General features: G+C 37.0%; 1 protein-coding gene across 1 annotated transcript; it reads right to left on the bottom strand.

Annotated features, from left to right (window-relative positions):
* Window positions 1-667: 667 nt before the first annotated feature.
* On the bottom strand, window positions 668-23,432 carry LOC126825735 (arylsulfatase B). The gene is made up of 14 exons (XM_050555507.2): window positions 23,336-23,432; window positions 23,050-23,161; window positions 17,249-17,300; window positions 16,503-16,606; window positions 14,763-14,869; window positions 14,371-14,432; window positions 8,528-8,629; window positions 7,078-7,141; window positions 5,656-5,753; window positions 3,271-3,410; window positions 2,616-2,674; window positions 2,017-2,128; window positions 1,536-1,669; window positions 668-933 (listed from the first exon to the last, which is right to left on the bottom strand). Exons 1-14 carry the CDS (start codon window positions 23,430-23,432, stop codon window positions 761-763), a joined length of 1,416 nt encoding a protein of 471 aa, XP_050411464.2. The 3' UTR covers window positions 668-760.
* Window positions 23,433-24,238: the final 806 nt, after the last annotated feature.

Raw genomic sequence — 24,238 nt, 5'->3', positions numbered from 1 at the left:
ATCAAAGATTTGAGCTCGAAGTATAATTTATTAATATCCTTTTGGTTGTTGTTTTTTTGTTATTTTTTTTTTTTTTTTGTTTTTGTTTTTTGGGTTTTTTTTGTTTTTGTTTGTTTTGTTGGGGTGTTGTTTGTTTTGTTGGGGTGTTTTTTGTTTGGGGGGGGGGGGCAGATGTTGCTGCGAAAAGCCTGCATATGGTGTAAACATTCTGCCATTGTAGATTTTGTTGGTCTCTCCGAAATCATAATTTCATTAAATAGGTACATTTTCAACATGTTTTCTCCTTTTCTGAGTTTGTTTTTCCTAATCCGGAATGGATAGTCGCGAAACACTGAATATTAATAGCTATTATCTTCTCATGAAAATTGAAAAACGGATCCATCAAAAACAAGTTCAAAAGGTGTTAGAAAAACAAAAGGAAATGGGAGGGGGGTGTAACTAACTCTGAAACGAAAAATCGGGAAGCGCTCAATATCGATAGGGTCCATCGTATAAAGTTTTCTGTACTTAATCTGCTAGTATTATTATATTCACGTAAAACGTCAACAAACGCGACCAGATAAACATACTTGGAAATTCAATGAAAACAGAGATACTATTTACCTTTCAAAATTCTGAACGCAGATTTTATCAAAGCTATATTTATTTTTAAAGTGTCAATGAAGACATGGAGACTCTCTCTCTCCCTCTCCTTTCTCTCTCTCTATGGAAGCAAACATAATGATTCAGATTTATTTTAATGCTATGTTAAATTAAAATATTAACACCAACCCGGTCCCCACACACCTCCAAAATTATTCGGGTCACCCGCTGGTGTATTTGGAGGGAAACGAGCTGGTATTGCCGTAGATTTATAATAATCTAATCTGGCCTTTAATCTGTTAACAACATCAGGTAGTTCATCGACAAGATTGTTGTGCTCACCTGGGTCTTCTGAAAAATAGAAATTTAATTTTTGATGTAAATTTATAAACTAATAGAAATAGATATAGTTATATAGGCTTATACGGAAGACGGAATCGATATAATGATAAGTGGATTTCCTAATTGGGGACAGTGGTGAATTAGTATACGATATCCTTGAAAGAGTATGCATATTGAGGCCGGTGAATTACTAGAAAAACAGCTTTTTTAAAAAGCTATTGATAATTCTACCCGGATTTGTCTACGACACTGGTAAGTACTTAAAGATATCTATAACAATGGTTTGAGCTTTAATTTCAGGCCATCAGCGAGTGAGCTATGTGAACTCCTCAAATGAGAAGTGGCATAAGGTATTCTATAAAGCGTTAATATATACGTGAAGCTGTGAACACTAGCAGCTAACAATGGCAATGGAGTTCAGAAAACTAGGGATAATAGATCAGTTCGGGGCAGTGTCATGAGTCCAATGATTGACATAGGAAACTGCTACAGAACTTTAAGCGCTAGGTGATGTCCTCAAATGGGAAGTAGTATCACATATTAGAGAAAGTTCACTCTTTCTCGTAAACAAAACTCTAAACTTTTCGTATTTGTTTCACGTAATAGCTTACCAATAAGATCATAGAGCAAAGTATCTGGTAGGGGATCGGGTTTCTCAAAATCTTCTTCGGTATCTTCTAATTTTGGTAATGGGTCCCAAGGACCTGGACCGGGATTACCGAGTATTAGTTTATATTGCTTATCTCTGAAATGAGACAAAACTATATTCTACTAATCCAAAAGTTTCAGATCAATCACTGACCGATTATACTGGTAAAACGCATAATAAAGTACAGTTATTTGATATATAAAATGAAAAAATAAGTTTCAATTATCAAATCAGGAAGTGTTAGAACAGCTTTAACAGTTCAAAATTAATATACATGACCCATAGAAGTGATTTCAATAATTTGTCAGATTTTCTGTGTTACTAATCTAAATTATGTTAAAGAAAAGACAGATGGAATCCAAATACGAGCGTTTTTGTATTGATAAAGTCTTGTTGAGAAGTAAAACTTGTCAATGATCAATAATAAATATAATATATTTTACCTTATGGCTGAGTTATTAGCGATATTGTCTATATTATGGACAACTTCCAATCTTTCACTAGGTGCACCATCTCTCCACATTTTCCATTGGCTTATGCCATCTATACCTGCAGCTACAAAAAGACCCAAACAGATTGATCTAGGATATACACGAGGACACCATTTACTAAGTACCATTTCGGGTCAATCTGTATGGCAACACCGTTAAAAGAATTGAGTTTTAAGATGAATAAATTTGAGGGCGTTGGAAATTTCAACCTACTATTGTTCGAAAACAACTATTGTACTTTGATCTGATCCAGTAAAAACTGTAACATGATGGCACCTAGTAAGGATTTGACGTCTGTTACCTAGTATGTTGGTCTGTAACAACTGTAATGTGGATACGCTTGACAATGTCAAGCAAAAGACACAATTACGTCACCAGTTTGCACTTATTGCCACCAGTTAGCAAATATTTATCAGTCTACTGCCTAGGATACTCGTACGATTTAACCTATGTTCTCGATTCGGTATGGTGGACTATCACATCCAGCAAAATGCCTTTGCTTCATATATAATTGTTCTCTACAGATGTTTGTCTATATAGGTTGTACTCACGCTGAGGTAGCCCGGCAACTTCCAAAAACGTAGAAAACCAGTCGATAGCATGCATTAATCTAATGACGAATAAAATGTTTTGTCAAAATGCATAATATGATCATATACTTTGAAGACTGGATGTTTTTTATTAAATGGTTCACCAATTAATCAAACACTTTTTTAAACTCGAAAAACATCGTCAGTCTAACAAGATATAGATAGGTAATACAATATTAGAATAATATATTCAGTTAACCCATGTAGGATTCTCCGAAACATCCCAAGAATTCTAAAACAAAAGTATGACCTGTGCAGGTTTACAATGTGTATGTGAAAGTGGCAATAATTCCGCATAACACTGATGAAGGATTCTGAATGTTAATGAGTTTCTCCCTATGGCAATCCCAGTCAGTTTCTATGAGTGGGACAACAACCCTGCGTACTATTTCATATTCCTGCTTATGATATCCGATTAATCGTAGCAAGTTTTCAAAACCAAAACTTATGTAGAATTAGAACGTTTACAATGATTAATGACAGGGATAATAACGCCCCATAGAATTGATGTGCGACTATAAGGTTTTCCTCCATAGACTTGTGGAAAAAAATACGGATCGACGTACGGAGAGGGGTGTCGATGTTAATTTGAACGTATAAAAACATTGAAACTTGCCCATTATGCGTATATCCTGTTTTCTTAATCAATGTTTTGCTGTGTGCGAATGATATTCCACGGGTTCCGCCTTCCCAGATTGTGGTTTTACCGCCTCGTAGTGGTAAATTGTTAGCGCCCAAACCAATTGGTCCACCATTCTTTAAAATAGAAACCCGTACAACAATTTCAGAATGCTTTCAACAAAGTCTGATTACCTACCCTACATTGATGAGTTGAGTTATACATATATGGTATGTCGCCTGACACAACTATTTTTGTGCGAGATCCCCCAAACAAAACTGTGTATATGCCAGACCTATATTATCTTTATTATTATTAGACATTTCTGAAGCGCACAACTGGCGCATAATTGTGCGCTTTACAAAGACTTTTTATTTACATAAGAACAAGAGATAACAAAGAGCATGTTTGATAAAATATGGAAAGATACGTTGTGTGATTTTGTTAAAATAACTAATAAAAATAGCTCTGGATAATCTATATAAAGGATCACTAGGTAAAAATCCTTTTCAAAGAAATAGGTATTTGCTTAAGTTTTAAAGTTAGCAATAGCATTGACATTACGAATTTTAATTGGTAATTATTCATAACAATGGTGTCTGTACCATATGATGATAAATTATAAGATTTCTTGTGAATTTATAGTATTCAAGAAGCTGGTAAAGATAGGGCTGGGTCAATGTATTCAGTATTTTGTATTCTATTATGTATGCTCTTGATAGCCAGTTCAAAGAGTATAAGACAGGTGTGATTTGTAATGAGCATTTTGTTGGAGAAATTAATCGTGCCGCTGAGTTTTGGACCTTTTGAAGTTTATCTATGAGTTTAAGTGGAAGGCCCGTGAATAGGGAGTTACAGGTATCGAATCTTGAAGTTATAAATGAACTGGCTAAAGATCTAGTTCCATCTGGAGAGAAGAACTTTCTGATTTTGCCAATATTGCGTATGATAATAGCAACTTTTACAAAGGTCATTGACATGGGCTTTCATATTCATGTTAGAATCAAATATTGAGCCGATATTACGTGCTGATTTTGATGGGGGTCTTAAACAGGTTCCTATTGAAATTGAATTGTTGTCATTAACTTTGGCTTATCGCGTTTTCGAGTCAATAATTAGATATTAGGGTTTTCCATCGTTCAGTTTTTAAAAAAAATTGTGACACCTAGCATCCAATATCATCAATATAATTTTCAAGATTAGATTTATTGTAGTTAAAATCCCCATTTGATGCGGGTTTAAGTGGACGGTATCACTTGGAGTCATCCGAGTATAAATGCAATGACAAATCATATTAATTTACAATTGTGCCAAGAGATGAGAGGCTGAAAAGAATCGGACCTAATAATGTTAAATGTGGGCTCTGTATTTCAGTTCCGTATTTTTGCGTCATTTTCCGTTTCTTCAATCTTCGATACGCATCTCAGTGTTAAAATATATTTGAAACGTGTTTAACCAGTTCTATCACATATGTGATAATGGCTGACATTAATATTGTCCTTTAACTCAGCTGCTAAGCATTTCTCGAGAATCTTAGAAACGAAACTAAGATCTGACACCTGGCGATAATTCTGGTATAAGTCAGGATTTACGTTTGATTTTTTAATAGCTGGAAGTACTTGAGCGACTTTTAAAAATGTCAGGAACAACAGATGTGTTATAGATGAATTAATAATGCTATCAATAACAGACACTACTTCTGCAAGACAGTTTTTAGGAGCCGTGTAGGAATAGGACCTAGCGGGCAAGAAAAAGTAAATAGCCTACAGAAAATTTGACTTTAAATATTAATCATGCTACCCACCCATCCAAACTGCAAACACCACTTTGACGCAAGCATTTTTTAAAATTTTTTTTTTACAGCTCGAGCTGTTAAAAGAGCTAAGTCGCTAATATTTGGGATCTAGTTATTGACACAAATGGGTCGCAACACATGCAATAATGTGATATGAATGTATGTAAACTGATTTACATTCAATCGGTTCTGTTTTTACTGTAATTTCTAACCACCAGAAGTCTCGACTGAATGGCAATCTCTAGCCTCTTGTCATTCCCGTCTACACCGATAGTATTTGTTGCGCATGCTCTCCAGATAAGAATATGACGTCACCGTTTGGCAGGACTTGTGGAATATGCCTAGCCTCGTTCTTCGAGTCTCTTGTTACAAATGACGCTGAAACGCATTATGGTACACGATTCGTGTACCAATGGTAAAATGTTTATTTTGTCGTAAATATAGGGTATCAGAAGTCCATCTTTTCCCGGTAAGATCACAACATCAATGTTGATTTAAATTGACAAATAATTTGTGTTTTTAATGTCGAAGAATTTGGATGATATTGAGTTAGAGACTTAGCTACTTTAACATCAAGAAAAACTTACATCACTAGTAAAACCTAGAAGAAGATTATTGGTTAATCCCTTTCTCTCTAAAGCTGCAGTTATATTACCAAACGCCTCGTCCATAGCGGAGACCATTCCTGTAAAATGGGAAGTAAATGTAGAAAGAAATCAAACGAAGGGAAAGTTTGCTTTGATATTCCTCTGTCAAGAAGAGCGACCCAAAGTAACCAAGTAAAGATAAGCCGGGGTTACATCATAAAAATATAGACAGTAACTACCGTGATAGTTTGTACAACCACAGACAGGTTACTTTTCCCCATTGAAACAAAGCTTAACGACAGGATGTAGTGATATTGGACTTTCTTGTTGTGTTTCCTTTGTGATCGTAAATAAAACTACAGGTTAGTTCGTTTCTAAAACTTTATTATTAAACTGTTTGGTTTCGATGTTCCTCGTTCTCAATAAAGCATAGATGATAGCTGCTCGGAATATCTGGGTGAGCTCTGATGAATTTCGCTCAACGCCCTCTTTTATAACCCCCCAATTTCTGTATGTCATAGACTGAACTTGGCGTTAATTTCCTTCCAAATATGGAATAAACATCCCCATTCTCCAAAGACCGTGAGGAGAACATTACCTTATTTGGTCTACCAAACACATGTCATAAACAAAACAGAATTTGCTGGATATTTTGACAATGGTAAGGATTTTACCAAAATATCAATGTTTTTTTATTTATAAATATATCACTTAATTCATTAAGTACGTGTGATTTGACTCTGTAGAAAGTGTGAACCAAATAATTAGTTAAAGATACAATATGGTCGCAAGGACCATAGTATTTTAAGGAGAAAAAAAATTAAAAACACTGTAAAGTCTGGAAGAATGAGTTTAACCCGCTTGACCTGGTGAGTTTAGGCTCATCTTGTTCTCTATATAGGATCGATCAGGTTTCAGCCAGGCTCAACCCAAAGTATATCGTTTCGAATTTAAAGTCACTAGTCTCGATTTGTGCGACATATGCATCCCTTGCAAACAGCAACATTGTAAAAGTTGACTTTTTAATTGCAATATCGGTCTAAAATAGTTAAATTCCAATCAGTATTTACAAAGATATGATGAATCGAAATTCCATCGATCTATGCTGCGCCTTATAATTATTTAAATGGAACACATTAAGTTCTTTTTGTTGACAGAATTTGTCGACAAAACAGGTTTACGTTTCTTCACCGTTGAACTTTCCACCAGTCTGCAATCTACAGTAGACTGATCGCCAATTACAAGTCTTAATTAAGTCATAATATTATTATATAAGCTCGCCGTCATCTTAACGCGTACGCAAAATCACTCGCTGTTGCGTTCAATATTACAAATTAACACGACAGCTATGTTTTGTCATCAACTCTAAACACGCAGTACAGTGAGTCGTAACACTGTCATATTAAATGACTTATGACTAACCTGAATATACTCTTCGCATATTGTCATGGATATTAGAATACATATTTTCATACTGCTTGGGTACCTGAAGAATATATATTCTTATGCCTGTAATTTATAATTAACAGTAATTAACGTGTAAATCTCACAAACATAATTCTTATAATGAAGTTATATTATAGTCTTTTTTATTTTATTTTGTAGCTGAAACAATATTATTATCATATAATAAAGATCAAATTCGTTAGACAATTTGTAATAAAATAAAGATACATTTTAGGTAACAAATCGTAAAGAAATTACTTATTTGCTGTTGCAAACCAGTAACTAACCCCACCTGGGACTAACATTTCATCTAAACGGAACATGGTCAGAACATATTTCTAAAATTCACTAAAAAGCTTACAATAGACTCAACATAATACGCCAATTAAAATTTAAATTAAACAGATCTACGTTATGTACGATATTTACGTCATTTATACGTCCTCTTTTGGAGTATGGGGATAGTATATGGGATAATTGTAGTATTAAAGATTCGGAATTACTTGAGAATATCCAACTAGAAGCAGGGAGAATCATAACTGGTCTGCGCCGAAATTCCCAAAGAAAACATGTTTATGACGAATTAGGGTGGGAACCACTGTTCAAACGCCGTCAAAAGCATAAAAGAGAGAGAGAGAGAAATGGGGTTTAACGTCCACTCGACACAAACTAGGTCATTTCGGGACTAACATATGGTTTAATTTTATTTCCATAATTCGCTTGCGCGTAGGGGTCTTTAGCAGTGGGAGGAAACCGGAGGACCCGGAGAAAACCCACGAGGTTGGACAGGCGACCCTACTCCTTGCCACGTACAACCGGGGATTCGAAACCACGCAAGTCGACTCAATGACAGACTTTGTGATACAGCGCGCGCACGCTAACCATTCAGCCATCCAACCCCCCGTCAAAAGCATAAACTCGTCTATTTTTATAAATTCCTTAATTGCTATAGTCCCAAGTATCTATCCGATATTCTAATGCAATTCTTCGGATGAAGATAATTTCCACTTTTTCTTCTCTTGTCCATCTTATTCAGCTATCAGAATGGAACTATTAAATTCATTAAAGGTATTCACAGAAACTATTAATCTAGATCTAATTTTAAATGGCTCTACAGATCTTTCGAACACCTTCAATATCTTGATTTTTGAAGCAGTCCATTATTTTATTAAAAGTACTCAAAGGTTTTGATTCGCTTTAACATAATATTGTTGTATAATATCAAAAAATTGCATCGTATATATCATTTCCACATGAAACTGTATACATGTTCGGTTTTACAATTTATTATATTTAATTTTATTTTTATGTATATGTTATATTTATCGTTTATTATTTTCTGTATCCCTGGGAAAGAACTTATATAGGCTTTGCCTGTTGCTCAATCCCTTTTCAAACGAATAAAATATTGTTTAAACTAACTAACCTCAATTGGAAAATGAACGTTCTGGAAAGGCAGATATAAAAATAGTGGTATTGAAGGGTCGTGGTTTTCAATAATTTGTATAGCTCGATCAGCAAATAATTTCTGTAAGAAAATTAACTTGTCATGATTAATATGCCTCGAGTATGAACATATCACACGCTTGCACATGGTTGGAACATACAGGGTTGGACAAGTGCTATGTTAATCTACATTTGTAGAATAAATGATATACTGAGACCCAGTGAAAACGCAACATTTTTATACGTACATAGATGATTGTAGATATAAATCTCGTTTCTGAATTAACTATACTAAGCAGCAAAAGAAACACCAGTTTGGTATGTTACTCTGAATAGGCGCATTGCATAAAACTTGCCAAATGTTTTATTGTATATCTGTGACCACATCTTCGCCTTTACCTGAGCAATAAGGCTCCTTCCCAAACACAGAATTGAACCCAGGAAATGTTCTCATAAACGCAACCTGACTTCTGAGATGGTAATGTGTTCTCCATGATTTTCATGTAACTCATGCTGCACGTGCTGTTCACCGGGACCAGCCCTATAAAATGCACCCCCATACCTGGTTGAATCATTCACACTACAACGTCAGCAGCATGCCACGACTCACAACGGCTCAGAAGAACCAGGCGCTTGGAAGACTCTGCGCTGGTCACACTGCCCAAGCCGTTGCCAATCACTTCCAGGTCAATGTTCGGGCCACCAACACCACGGATGATCGCCCCCGAACTGGTAGAACAAGGATTACCACAAGGGGACAAGACCGCCATGCTATGCGACAGCACGTGCATAATCCCTTCACACAGGCATCTGAGACAGCACGTCAGACAGTGGGAACACACGGAAGATCTGATCCAGTGCGCCGACGTCTCACCAGAGAGCGCATCCATTGCCGTAGATCCTCACCCCTCGCCATCAACGTGGACGTCTAGTTTGCCCAACAACATCAGAACAGGCAACACAGGCAATGTAGAACTGTTCTGTTCACAGATGAGAGTCATGCACGTGCTGTTCACCGGGACCAGCCCTATAAAATGCACCCCCATACCTGGTTGAATCATTCACACTACAACGTCAGCAGCATGCCACGACTCACAACGGCTCAGAAGAACCAGGCGCTTGGAAGACTCTGCGCTGGTCACACTGCCCAAGCCGTTGCCAATCACTTCCAGGTCAATGTTCGGGCCACCAACACCACGGATGATCGCCCCCGAACTGGTAGAACAAGGATTACCACAAGGGGACAAGACCGCCATGCTATGCGACAGCACGTGCATAATCCCTTCACACAGGCATCTGAGACAGCACGTCAGACAGTGGGAACACACGGAAGATCTGATCCAGTGCGCCGACGTCTCACCAGAGAGCGCATCCATTGCCGTAGATCCTCACCCCTCGCCATCAACGTGGACGTCTAGTTTGCCCAACAACATCAGAACAGGCAACACAGGCAATGTAGAACTGTTCTGTTCACAGATGAGAGTCATGCAACGAGACTCATGGGGAGGTCCAAGCATAATGGTTTGGGGTGAAATCGGCCTGAACCAGAGAGTGGGTCCTGTGGTGTTCCAAAATCTTGGTCCAGGGAGAGGAAGTGGCATCACAGCAGTGCGCTACATCGATCAAGCTCTCAGACCCCATGTCATACCACATTTCGCGCGTCATCGAAACAACGTTTTCCAGCATGACAACGCCCGTGCCCACACCGCCAGAGATATTCGGGACATTCTACAGCAGAACGGTGTCAACGTTATGCTCTGGCCAGCCCTTAGTCCGGACCTAAACCCGATTGAACATCTTTGGGATGAAATTCAGAGGAGACTTAATAACGTCGTAACAAGACCAAACACAGCCGATGGATTGTGCCAGGCTTTTCTGAGAGTGGGGTTCCAGGTGCCAATGGCGTTTATCAATCGTCTGGTCCACTCCATGTACAGTCGCTGCACTGCTGTTATTGACACCCGCGGTGGACACACCAAATACTGATGTATAGACTGTGTACAGACTCTAAACCTTCTCGCAATGTCTTGGAATTGTGATGAATTAATCACTAATGTGTCAATATACTTTTCACAAAAATTGGTTTGATCCATTTAGTAAGTCGTTTTCTAGAATGATTTGACTAAAGTACATCTCTGATTTTTGTTTTGGTTTGTTTTTTGCTGTTTAGTATACATCAGATTACGAAGTTAGCACACGAAAAAACGATTTCACGATCGCACCACAGATCAATTCTCTCAAACACAAAACAAAATGAATTATACTGAAGGGGAATGTTGATTGTAACTGCACAAACATGGGTACGAAATGTGACTTTTAAAACTTAGGGTTAGTACAACTCCAACAGTAATGTGAAGGACGCAACGACATGCCAAGAAAATGAAATGAAATGAAATGGGGTTTAACGTCCTACTGAATATGCCAAGAAAGAAGTTTTTATCGATATATTGGAGTGATTTTGAGCAACAGACTATTATTTTACATTTTGACTCCAATAACGACGTTTAAATTGATTCGAAATGTTTAGAACAATTGGCGACAAATTCCTATGAGGAAACTAGAAACGGTGATGCTTTTGCAGATTGTGTCTAAAATAATAGAACTGAAAATAAAAAAAAAATAATGGCAGATTAGATAGCTTATTCTATGCATGATGATTACAACCCAGTCTGGGTGCCAAACATAGTTCGAGGTAGAACTGGGAAAATATTTATTTGGTGAAGATAAAAAAGGCCACTTGATTAATTATAGCTGTTTTATTCTAATGGCGGATTTTGAGTTGATGGCTGTTAAAACCAACAGATAATGTTAATATGGATTTAGATATGAGCAGAAAACTAATATGTTCCTGGGCCCTGTTTCACAAAAACTTAAATCTCCTTAAAATCGTCTTAAACTAAAATTGTATCCTAACTTAAGATAGATGCGTTTCCACTAAAATAATATTTTAAGTTACAATTTTATCTTAACTTAAAATAGTGGCGTTTCACAAAACTATTTTAGGGACAATTTTAATTTTAATCAATTTTAACTTAGGACAGCCGTCACCCTCTTCTAACTTAAAATCACGACAGTAACAAACATTGATAGAGCTACGTTGTTAGATCTATTGCTATATATAGATATATACTCTTCAAAAAAAGTAGGGGACATTGAAATGTAAATACCTATGCAGGTTGTGATATGATAAATAGTCTCGGACACTTGACATGCTTTGAGAGCATGTTCACAGATGAAGAACTTATTGCCCCAACAGAACCACTGAGCTGCACATGAGACACGCAATAGCGTCTTACACGTGAGAGGGGTTCATTGTCAAATTTGACATTTCAAGGAATGGTTGATGAAAACTGCCACGTGCTGGTTTATCTATCCATGTTTGCTTTCCTATCGGTTCTTGCATAAGATTTACTGTTTAGGGTATCTTTGCTTTAGTGTGTTACGTTTAATTTGATCGGGAGACGTGTTCGTCGACGTCAACGTCAACCGACAACACTGCATTATCTCCATTGAAGCCTTCGAGTAAATCAAATGCCAAGGTCACGAAAGCGACATGCAAGTTCAAGGTCAACCCAAAAATACATTTCAAAATGAATAATACGCAATAAACTTATTTATTTCATCTCTCAAAGACTGTCTGATCATGTGCAGACATTGCTACAAAGTATGGAACTCTCCTTATTGGTATTGCAACGGTTAGTTCAACCTGGCAACAGTTTTCAGTTCCGAAGCGTTTATCTTTACACCCTAAGTGCCCTCGCCGGAATTGTGCAGTGCGCGGGCGCAAGCAATTTTAACTAAAATCTATTTAAATTGCATATTAAGTTACAATCGATCTTCGTGAAACGCATAAAATTTAAAATTTCATTTTGATTTTAGTTAAAATCTATTTTAGTTTAAGTTTTTTGTGAAACAGGGACCTGAAATATAATTGCATACCAAAAACTCAGGCAAACGTGTTTCTGTAGAAATGCGAATATTCAGTGGAGAATTTTTTAATGAACAAAGTTCACAGATACTTAAGCTGCGTTCACACTAGGGGTTTAATCTGAATTGAATTCAGAATAAAGCCTTATTCCGGACTTTGGCGTCAGACTCAATTTGACAAAAACCGAACTGAATCTGAATTAACGAATCCGTATATTTTTCCGAATTTAACCCGGAACAATTATTACGAATCGGGTTATCCGCAGTCAAGATTTGAGTGTGGCACGCTTGATTCAGATCTACAGTCTTACCGGAAACTAAATTCTGATTACGAGTTCTACCCTATACTAACATTTAATATCATGGGCCATAACTCTGGCAGTAATTATCGTAAATCGTTCAAAATCAATTGGCTTCCTCAACCATGACCTCAAACACTGCGTGCATAAATATGATAGGCTATAATTCTGGCAGTAATTATCGAAAATCGTTCAAATTCAATTTGCTTCTTCATCCATGACCTTAAACACTGTGCATAAATTTAAAGTCAATCAGATATTAACATTAGCCTCTAGCGCGTCGGGCGGGGGCGACGACAATATACGACCACATTTCAAATACAAAGATGGGTGTGTTCAGATCACAGCTGACCATACGCGGACTAGACCGTGGGGGCAGGGCAGGTAAGCCTTAGTCGTCTCGAGTCTATTCTTTAGAATGTATTGCCATATAGCTGGATAAAAATGACAACAAAATGTATTGCTTTACATTATGTATGTTTAGTTATGAACTGGGAGCCACGATGGTGTTGACCGAAAAGGTTCAACGTGATTTTCCGGCGTGGTTTTCCCATGTCAGTGTTGCAGGGCGGAGGGTCTGACAAGGACAGCTGTCTAGTTGTCTGCATGGGGCGAAAGACAGAGTTCGCGTGTACATATTGACGCTGTCCGGGGAAAATGGTCTATGCCCGTCTTTATAAGCCCAGTCGGACCAGAACAGTAGGAAGTTTAACCCCATTTCATAACATTTCAATTAGGAACTGTATCTTCGCTAGTACATAGTCAAGAGTGAAGTACATGTACATTCGTGTTAATGTATAGCAAACGCTACCAAAAGAGTAATCATCCTCGTTCGCATTTGATTTTGGTGCCAACGAAATCGTGCCCGGTGCTGCATGGCAAGGTGTCGAAGATCTAAGACCTTGCTTGACTCAGGAAATTAAACATAAGCAACATAAGATCACCAATACGAATGCCTGGCGCATCCATCTTGGATATGATTGACCTTCACTGCGCATTCAGTGTGGCGCTTTTCATTCTGAATTCAATCCGAATAAACTGTAATGTGACGCACTGCTTTTAAACCGGGAAAAAACCAATCCGAATTCCGGAGACCGGTCTCCGGAATTCGCATTGAATGCGCATGCAGTGTGAATGCAGCTTTAATGGTTTCTGAGATGCGACTAAAATAATAATACCAAAGTTTAAGATTGAAAACACGCAACTTAACCAACTGCGAATTTTCGAATAAGCAAACTATATCTTTAACATTTCTGAGATACGCTCCAGAATAATAATTGTATACTGAAATAAGACAAGTTTATTTCCACGGAAACACTGAAGCTGTTCAACAGAGAAACTTCTAAAGTGGTGTCAAGCCATGTTGATGGATCCTGAGATGTGATCCAAGAGATTAATTACATACCGAAAACGAAGCCATGTATTTCCATGGAAACAATTATTGAACTGAGAAATTTATATTTAGACAATGGCACCACTACTTAGTTTCACGGGGTTACGTTCAACGCTTTATGCTACGGGAACAATTTGTAAACCATCGACATACAAAAATATTAAAACTGAGAAAAATATATTACCGAAAAAAGGTTTAACTTACGGTCGAGTATTCACCCTTCAAATAGGCCACTGTATCGTTATCCCGAAAATCATAACCATTTTCTGAAATGTTTAAACTGTACGGTCAACTAACAAACATAAACACCGTAAGCGTACCATTTGATATAGTTTCATATACGGTGGCCCGAAGATATCCACACGCAAACCTTTAATAATCTTTATAACCCGATCGGTATACTTAGCAAGCATTTGATATTCTCTAAAAGTCTTAGATTCCGGCAACATTAAGAAAGATTAATCACGTATGAAATATTTTACAGATTCAAATTTCCCTTCTCAAAGCAGGCGAATTGTATTGAATTACAATCATCTTTACTAGTTGTGTTTATGAGAGACAAGCTAACATTGCTACAGCCATCACATTTAGCTTACCAATAGTGCGATTAAAATGTCCCTCACATCCTTGATAATATCCGTAAAATGTATCGAATCCTCTTCTGGTGGGTACGTATTTCCAATTACAAAATCCTAGATGCCACCTTTAAAAACAAACGTATGTAAATCAGAAATTAGAAATATAGAAAGAAAGGTACATATCAAAACAGGTCTGGAATGGAATCTAAAATTGTGTTAATCGTTTGCTATTTTCCTATTTAACCAGCGGCTGCCAGACAGGATACGCCCACATTTTGCAAGAGATGGATAGAGAACACGCTAAAAACAAAAACGATTATTTGTACAATCAGGGGCCATGATCCAGAAAGTTATGGACTGAAATGCGCAAATATCAAAGGGGACTGGGATTTTTGGAATATAAAGACTTGTTTTAAGTTTCATCAAAATCGGATAATAATTGTGACCTCTAGAGGGTCCATAACCTTTGTATAACATACTTATACACAATTTGCGTACAAAGAGCGGCGATTTTGTCGGGAAGTTTCATTTTGATTTTCCCGAAATCTTCATTATGGTGGAATGGTGATATATCTAAACGGTTTTTAAAATCAGAAAAAAAGTGTGAGCTCTAGAGAATCCACCAGCTAAATGCGATTTTTCGACCAATCAGGGGCCATAATCCAGGAAGTTACTTTCGGATATGTGTGATTATCAAACGGAACCAAGATCTTTATGATAAAAACATATATTTAAAGTTTCTTCCAAATCGGATAAAAACTGTGACCTCTAGAGGGTCTACAACCTTGATATACCATATTTTTACACTATTTATGTACAAGGGACGGCCATTATGTCCGTCAGTTTTAGTCCGATTTTCACGGATAAAAATTGTGACAATCAAGGGCCATAATTCAGGAAGTTACGATTCGATATGCGCGAATATCGAAGGGAACCAAGATCTTTGGGTTATAAACATGCATTTCAAGTGTCGTCAAAATCGGATTAAAACTGTGACCTCTAGGAGGTCCACAACCTTGATATACCAGATGTTTACACTATTTGCGTACAAGGGGCGGCCATTTTGTTCGACAGTTTTGGACCAATTTTCACGAAATGCGAACTCAACCATCATTAGGGTATAACGGTGATATACTAAAACGTTTTTTTTTTAAAATCGGATAAAAATTGTGAACTCTATCATAGGGACCACAAGCTCAAAACGCGATTTTTCGTACAATCAAGGGCAATAATTCAGGAAGTTACGATCCTATATGCGAGAATATCAAAAGGAACCAAGATCTTTGGGATGTAAACTTTCAATCCAAGTTACATCAAAATCGGATGAAAATTGTGACCACAACCTGGATATACCATATTTTTACAATATTTGCGTACAAGGGGCGGCCAATTTGTCCGGCAGTTTTCGTCCAATTTTCACGAAATTCGGACTCAACCATCATTAGGGTGTAACTGTGATATACTAAAACTTTTTTTTAAATCGGATAAAAAATTGTGACCTCCAGAGGGACCACAAGCTAAAAACGCGATTTTTTGTACAATCAGGGGCCATAATTCAGGAAGTCACGATCCGATATGACCTCTAGAGTGTCATATAGACATATATTTCAAGTTTCGTCAAAATCGGATAAAAATTGTGACCTGTAGAGTGTCCACAAACAAATTTTAGACGGACGGACGGACGAATGAAAATGTGGGCGTATAAACACATATATTAATATTAGTATTTCTCAATTGGTGCATAATTAATATACTTACTTTCCTACAATATGTGTTGCATAACCCCGTTTCTTTAAATATTGTGGTAGAATTGTGTAATTGGCTTGAAGATAATTCGGTTGCCAGTAATCTATCACCTTGTGCTATTGATAACAGTAAAAAAAACATATTGATACATTCTTGTTTTAAACAGGTATCGGAGAACCGATTGAGTCGGCTCTATTTTTCTACACATATAGAAGTAAAGAAAAGGAAGTGGGAGCGTACGCAACAGTTTACTTAAACATGCATTATGCAAGAGTTAAATCTTCCAAACGTTATCTAAATTATTAATTAGACATTAATTAACTTATCCAGACCGTAATCAACTCTCGATACTATCGCTAGCTGTGATATTTAGCGGATTGGAATACATTTTGTGAAGTATAATAAAACGTAAAAATGGATAATCGAGATTTTGTTTTTTTATCGTCCGACTTTAGTAAAATTTAAAACTAATATCTCGGTTCAGAATAGAGTAATTTGATTGAATTTTTCAGCATATTCTATTTACGTTATCTATTTTTAATTATATATTATAGCGTGAACTGTCAACTCTTGATCTAATCGCCCATAACGCTCGTTTAAGTAATACTTAATTTAAAAAAAGATCTATATATCTAAGCTTAATGTCGTATATTTGACAAATATTCAACATTTTGAAAATAATACCAAAAAGTGCCGTGTAAACTGTAACATTAAAATCAAACAAATAAGTGAATGTTGCGATAAAAGCCTCGTCCTACCTGTAAACCTGTATGGAATGGATAATAGCCAGTCATAAAAGCACTTCTGGATCTATAGAAATAAAAAGATTACAACATGCAGTGAAAAGACAAAATGATTTATTACAAGAATATACTTTAAAGGGCGTATAGCTCTTTTCTTTGAAATCTCAAAAAAGACAGAACATGATCTAAAAGCACATATTGATGTAATAAATATAAAGTGATCTATATTCAATTTTCAATAAAAATATTTTCATTTCTAAACAATCATGTTCGGTGAAATACGTAAACAGTCCAAATTGAACGAGGGTCGTTTAAGTCTACTTAGTCCATTCTACGCGGTTTTTTTTTAAAATAATTTTTGTCATTTGTGAGTTAGCCATTACTAATTACTTCCGCATTATCTTGTAGTAAATGACTTGTGTAGTGATTTTAAATGTTTATTGTGTCTTAAATATTGGATATTTTGATCCCATATTTTACGGCAAAATAACAACAACGATATTGATTGAAATTTAACAATATTTAATTCTAATATCGAATATTATGGCACATGGTAAAGCGACACCACATGGTTACAAACTAGTCCCGACACCAACCAGGATGAACATATTATTTTATTTTTCAACACAGAATAGTGGCCCTTGGATACTAAAGTCCAATATAAAATATTTTACTAACTAAGCAATTTATCACTATCCCTTTAAATCATACATCCGTGCGTTAGCACTTAAGCGAAAATATCAGTTTCATAATTTTCTTTCCAAATCGCAGTAACAGCCACATATAAAACAACAAAGGTTGAGAACAGCCATTATCGCGTAATTACTAAAACCTCGTATCTCAGATTTTAAAGGTCTCCAGCGGCAATACTATATACTGGAAAACTATCGGAAAACGCCATGTTACACTGAATACCGGAAACACCGGAAAAACACTAAATACCGGAAAACACCCTAAATACCGAAAAACACCCTAAACAGTAACCCAGAGCCTGGTCCTCTGTTAGCGGGGAGTTGGGGTTAGGGTTAGGTTTTCCGGTGTTTTCCAGAAGACCAGCGGTGGGTTAGGATTAGGTTTGGGTTTTTCCGGTTTTTCCAGAGGATCAGGCTCCGAGTTACCTATTTAGGGTGTTTTCCGGTATTTAGTGTTTTTCCGGTGTTTTCCGGTATTCAGTATAACATGGTGTTTTTCGGCAGTTTTCCGGTATTTTCTGGTGTTTTTCGGTATATAGTATAGCCCACCACAGTAGACACAAAAAACACTAAATAACTTTAGTAATATTTTGTCTAGGAAAATCATTTTATACGTTTAAACAAGAGAAGTCACTTCAATGTCGTTGAAGTGGAGGAGAGAAATGCGTATCTAGATTCCACGAGGATGGACAGGCGACCCTACTCCTTGTCACGTACAACCGGGGAATCGAAACCCCGCAGTTGACTCAATGGCAGACCGTTTGATACAGCGCGCACATGCTAACCATTCAGCCATCCAACTCCCCAACTTCAGTGAGATACGACTTGTAGCGTTGTACATCTTTGCTGACAATATCATAAACTGTGGCACCCCAACTTTGTTTTGTAATATTAGCATTAAGGTTTAGTGTAAGAAATGAAATGAAATGAAATGGAGTTTAACGTCCTACTGTCCTGCTCCGAAATGGGCTAATGCAGACGGGCATACGCCATACAGTGTGCTATGAGGGAAATTTTGCCCGGACAGCGGGACTACGGCCTACTCTTATATCGAATTCCAACTGTCAAGGGATCTTTTACGTGCACGCCAATGTGTACACGGGACCTTGGTTTTTCGTCCCATCCGAACGACTAGACAGCTGTCCTTGTCAGGCCCTCCGTCCTGTATCAGTGACAAGGGAGAATCACGCCGGAAAATATGGATGCACTTTCTCGGCCAATGCAGGGATCGAACACCCGACCTTCAGGCTATCGAGTTAGCATCTTACCCACTTAGCCACCTTTGGTGTAAGAAGTATGGCCTGGGGATCAATAAGTAAGTGCGACAAGTGATGGATCGTTTGAAACACACTGCTTGTCACGGCCCTTTTCAGCTTGCGCCATATCCTTTGCTTCGATATGATCGCGATAAACGGTTTCTTCAAGATTTTTTACTTTATAGGAGCAACATGTGTCGCATCTGTCCTTTTTCGGAGAAAACCAAGCCATGTTCCGTTCATTGAATACTTCAAAAGTCGACTTTCGTCCACAACAAACCTTGCCGTTTTCAATGAAATCATTTTTATAAACCTTGTATAACGATCGGTACCTGTGGAAAACACTGGTTCCAAAAAGTTCTTTGAGCTGCTCAATCTGCAGTAGTGTGACGGTAATTTGGAGAGATTTTACAGTAATTGTTTGGCGATGTGAATTTGACGATTTAATTGGTATACCGGTATCATCGATGTTGGCTATCCACGTATAGACAGTTTTCTCGCCGAGGCAAAAGTGGACAAAAATACGGGTTTGCAAACCTGTAATTTTTGGTTATCTTTCTTTAAAAAATATTTATATGACACCTTCTTTCTGTAATCTGTTTCCTGACTTTGCACTGAACCTCATAGGGAAGTGAACCCACATTAGAACGAGACTGATCACTTGTCGCAGCTTCTCGGCTTAGATTAAAGATTACCTATCAGCTTCCATACGTATGCCTGTCTTCATCAGCCTGGTTGATATATACTCAGCCAAATTAAAAACTTGACACTGATGAATTTCAACAAAAAATTTTTTCTGGTAAGTCAAATAAATTTTAAAGTGTTTCTAACGATAGTAAGTAGTAAGAAGCCTTTAATTTCATAAAATTGTAAAGTCACGTGGATCACGTGACTTTTGAGCATATAAAGATGAAAAATCTGAAAAACACGTGCAAACACAAACTCGTGAGGTCAATCGATGCAAGTTTGCTTAAACTGAACACGCACACGTAACTTGAACTGGAAAAACAAATTAAAATTGTTATTTTCATCTTTGTTAGAAAATGCCGCGCCTTTCAAATGTAGAACGTCTACGTGCTATAGGTAGGCTCTATGCTGGTCAGTCTGTGGTCACTGTTGCAAGAGCCTTTAATTGTTCACGCCAGACAATAATTAATCTTAGAATGAGAGTGCTTCAAACTGGAACTATTGCCGACCGCCCAAGGGCAGGAGCGCCACGTGTGACGTCACTCCAGGAAGATCAAGCAATACGATTACGTCATCTTAGAAACAGATTTGTCACTGCAACCTCCACAAGTAGAGAGATGTTTGGTGGAAGGGTAACTGCACAAACTGTTCGAAATCGCTTGCAGGCTGCTGGTCTTCGAGCTCGGAGGCCATATAATGGACCAATATTGACACCTCTTCATCGCCGTAACCGACTTGTGTGGGTCACCAGAAAAATAAGCAGTACGAGACGCTAGAGGAGACCACAACCGTTACTAAACACTTTATTCCGATTGGTCTCCAAGTCTGTGAATTTCATTTTGGGGGGTACTGTGACATCACGAACGTTACCAATGTCAAGGACTTTCGGCGAGACGTATTTTTGCTTTCTGTTGATGTCAAGGTCGTCTGTGCGCAACATAACACTAAAATAGTTGCCTTAAACCAAATATTAAAAATCTATTCCCAAAAATCCCGAGTGTCAAGTTTTTAATTTGGCTGAGTATAGAAATCAGGAGCCATGGTGGTTCAATTAGTAAGGTGCTGGTCCACTAACCAGGAGTTCTTGGGTTCGATCCTACCCAATGTTGGCCAAGATAGTACCTCAGGATTTTCCAACGTTGGATCCTATTGTCACCGGTACAAGATGGCAGGCCTGGCAAGGAACCATGTCTTATATTCGGACAGGCCTGAAAACTTGTGTACACGTTGTCTTTCACGTTAAAAACCCTTTGACATAATTTATAATAAGATTGGGCCATAGCACTGCTGCCCAGCAAAAGTACCTCATAGCATACTATAATCTAATCTTGTATATACCTGTCGTTATTACCCAAGATGGTGCAGAAAAGTAGGATGATACCGTGATGTGCTGAAGTGGTTTTCATCATATCCCCTAGACAGAAGTCAATCAGTCGCTGTGAAAAACAGTTATTCAACATCAGTGACCCTACAACGTGGTGTCCCTCAAGGATCCGTTTTGGGCCCCATCTTATTCACGCTCTATACTAGTCAACTTGGACAGATCATAACAAACTTTAGTATTTCCCATCATATGTATGCCGATGATACCCAGTTACTTGATAGTTTTTCCGCAACAAATCAATCCAATAATCTTCTTAAGAACATTGAAACATGTATCTCAAGTATAAAATCATGGATGTCTTTTAACAAGTTGAAACTAAATGACGATAAAACGGAAGTTATTCTAATTGGACCACCATCAAGAATATCAAAAATAGAAATAGATAACATTCAAGTAGGAAATTCTTTGATCAAACTCTCCAGTAAAGTAAAAAATCTTAGAGTTTATTTAGCTAGTAACAACAGCATGATGAGTCATGTGAACCAACTTACTAAAACATGCTACTATCATATCAAGAACATTAGTAGTATTCGTCATCTTCTCACAACTGAAGCCACAGCTACACTCGCTCGCTCGCTTATTTTGTCACGATTAGACTATTGTAACAGTCTCCTCCTCAGCGTCTCAAAAGAATTCTAATTGGACTAGATGCGATATTTTACAGCAGATGTGTTATAAAACGATATAAAATGATATAAATCGGATCTACGAGGTTTTAGAAGCACAACAACGATATTTCTTCCATGCTGAAAAACTCGGATGAGTTGACTCTTCAGATTTCCGAGCAAGCTATGCGAACAATAGTTAAATGACAATGTTTACTGGAACATGATATCGATATGCAATGCTACTCTCACACAGTGAATATCCTTGCGAAAATGAAAATTTGACATAAATGAAAGGGTATTAAATTTAAATACAAATTTCTACAAAGGGCAATTTTTAATTCATATCAGAATCCACATAATGAGTACTTCATCACTTTCGGAGAAGCCGTACAACGACACGGAAAGATAAACCAAGATGCAGTATTTACTTTTTGACTTATACTATCACAATTATCGACACATCAGGTGGCATATCTTAATATAGATTACTGACCTTCGTTTGAAGGAACTGTCCTTCTTTTATTATTCATATGGGACGTCCTAAAAACTGACGAAATCGATCGAAATCTTGGTGTCTTCCTTTGTCAAATGTTGGTAAATGTTACCAAAAGGACTTTCTAAATTTGGTACAGATTATTATAAGGATTTTGGTGGTTTGGTACAGAATTTGTTAGCTTAATATACGTTTTGTGAGACAAATTATGTTCTATGGATTACTATTTGTAACAGATAACTGTCTTTATCAATCAACTAATCGTTGGGGCCTTTACATATTCAGTATTATGCTTAGCGTGGACCGTTCGTGTCAAATCTATGAAAGATTAAACATGCAGTTGATTGTGAAGGAGTATTCAGATAAATATATTGCAAAATATATAAAACTTTGTAAATATTTCGTATTTCGTATTCAAAGGATGAATTAAGAATTCATACAAATGTTAACAATGTGTATTCAAATAAAAAATATCTCAACTCAAGGCTAGCTTCAAGGAAATGTTAATGTATGTAATTACAACTTTCCGCACAGACCCGAAAACCTTGAGGTTTGGTGGGGTCCCTCCCAATAACAATCTGAAAAGATATGTCAATCATCCGCCAACAGGGATAACGACAACATTAACCCACATGAAATATTTACATGAATGGTATTTAAATGGTATAATATTGAATTATTAACATTCTAACTTACGGTGTACACATAGGTTGAACATAAGAATTGTTAAATATGACGCCCTCTTTCGCAAATTTGTCAAGTGTAGGTGTTATCATAGCAGGATTGTGAAAACCTAGATCGTTCCATCCTTGATATATAAAAAAAGAAACAATATTGAAAGATAATAAACCAAACGAAATAAACGTTATGTGTATTAAATTTTATTTTAAATAATATTCATTAAAATTTCGGAATACAGGACTTTAATTAAAATGTTGTGCCTTGTTTTAAGCAAAGTATGAGAGAAAAGTGTCTTCTTTACCCAAATCATCAGCTAACACAAATACAATATGTGGTGTTTGGTCACATAAACATAATGACAATGTTAGGCAAGATAGCACCAATACATAATTCAACATCCTTCCCATTCCAATACCATACACTGTCAATAATAACGAATGAATAAATGTTTTGCTAACCTATATATTACCGATAAGATATCAAAGTGTGTATCGTTATCGGTGTATCTGGCGTCTTCGGCAGATTAGATCACCTGTTTTATATACTTAAAATTATTCGTGATATAAAATGTTAATCTATGGAATGTTTAGCAACAATCTTAGTCATAATTGCCAATATCTATATAAAGACTGGCAGACAGTTCTTTACCCTGGTAATTAACTACTGCACTCTTACGGATTTATACATAAATAAAAGTACATGTATAAATTATTGTATACCCTTAAAACCATATAATGCCAACAGACAAGACTGGATTGTGACAACTCAGTTATAGTAAGTATAACATTTCACCTGCAAAGCTTTGAGAGAGAGAGAGAGAGAGAGAGAGAAAGAGAGAGAGAGAGAGAGAGGTGGTTAAGTCCACTCAACACAAACAGGTCATTTCGGGACTAACATATGGTTCAATTTTATTTCAATAATTCGATTGCGCGTAGGGGTCTATAGCATTGGGAGGGGGTCCATATTGCTATTCAAATGTGTGCATAGTGGACACATAGAAATCATTAGCGTGCGTCCATCTACCTATTAAATATAAATTGGGCCACTTATAACCAACTGGAAGTGTTTTAAGGATGGGACAAACAATAATCGGCGATTGCAAGTATTTCGGTTATTTTTCGTCGGTTTTCCATTTTCGAATTTTGGGACAAATCTCATACGGGTCTCCGCGGAGAGATATCGAAAATTCACCCTTATATTTGTT

The sequence above is a fragment of the Patella vulgata genome, chromosome 6 (assembly GCF_932274485.2).
Source record: "Patella vulgata chromosome 6, xgPatVulg1.2, whole genome shotgun sequence".
Classification (NCBI taxonomy): Eukaryota; Metazoa; Mollusca; class Gastropoda; family Patellidae; genus Patella; species Patella vulgata.
Note: the sequence above shows the minus strand (reverse complement) of the source record. Positions and strands in the feature narration are given on the sequence as shown.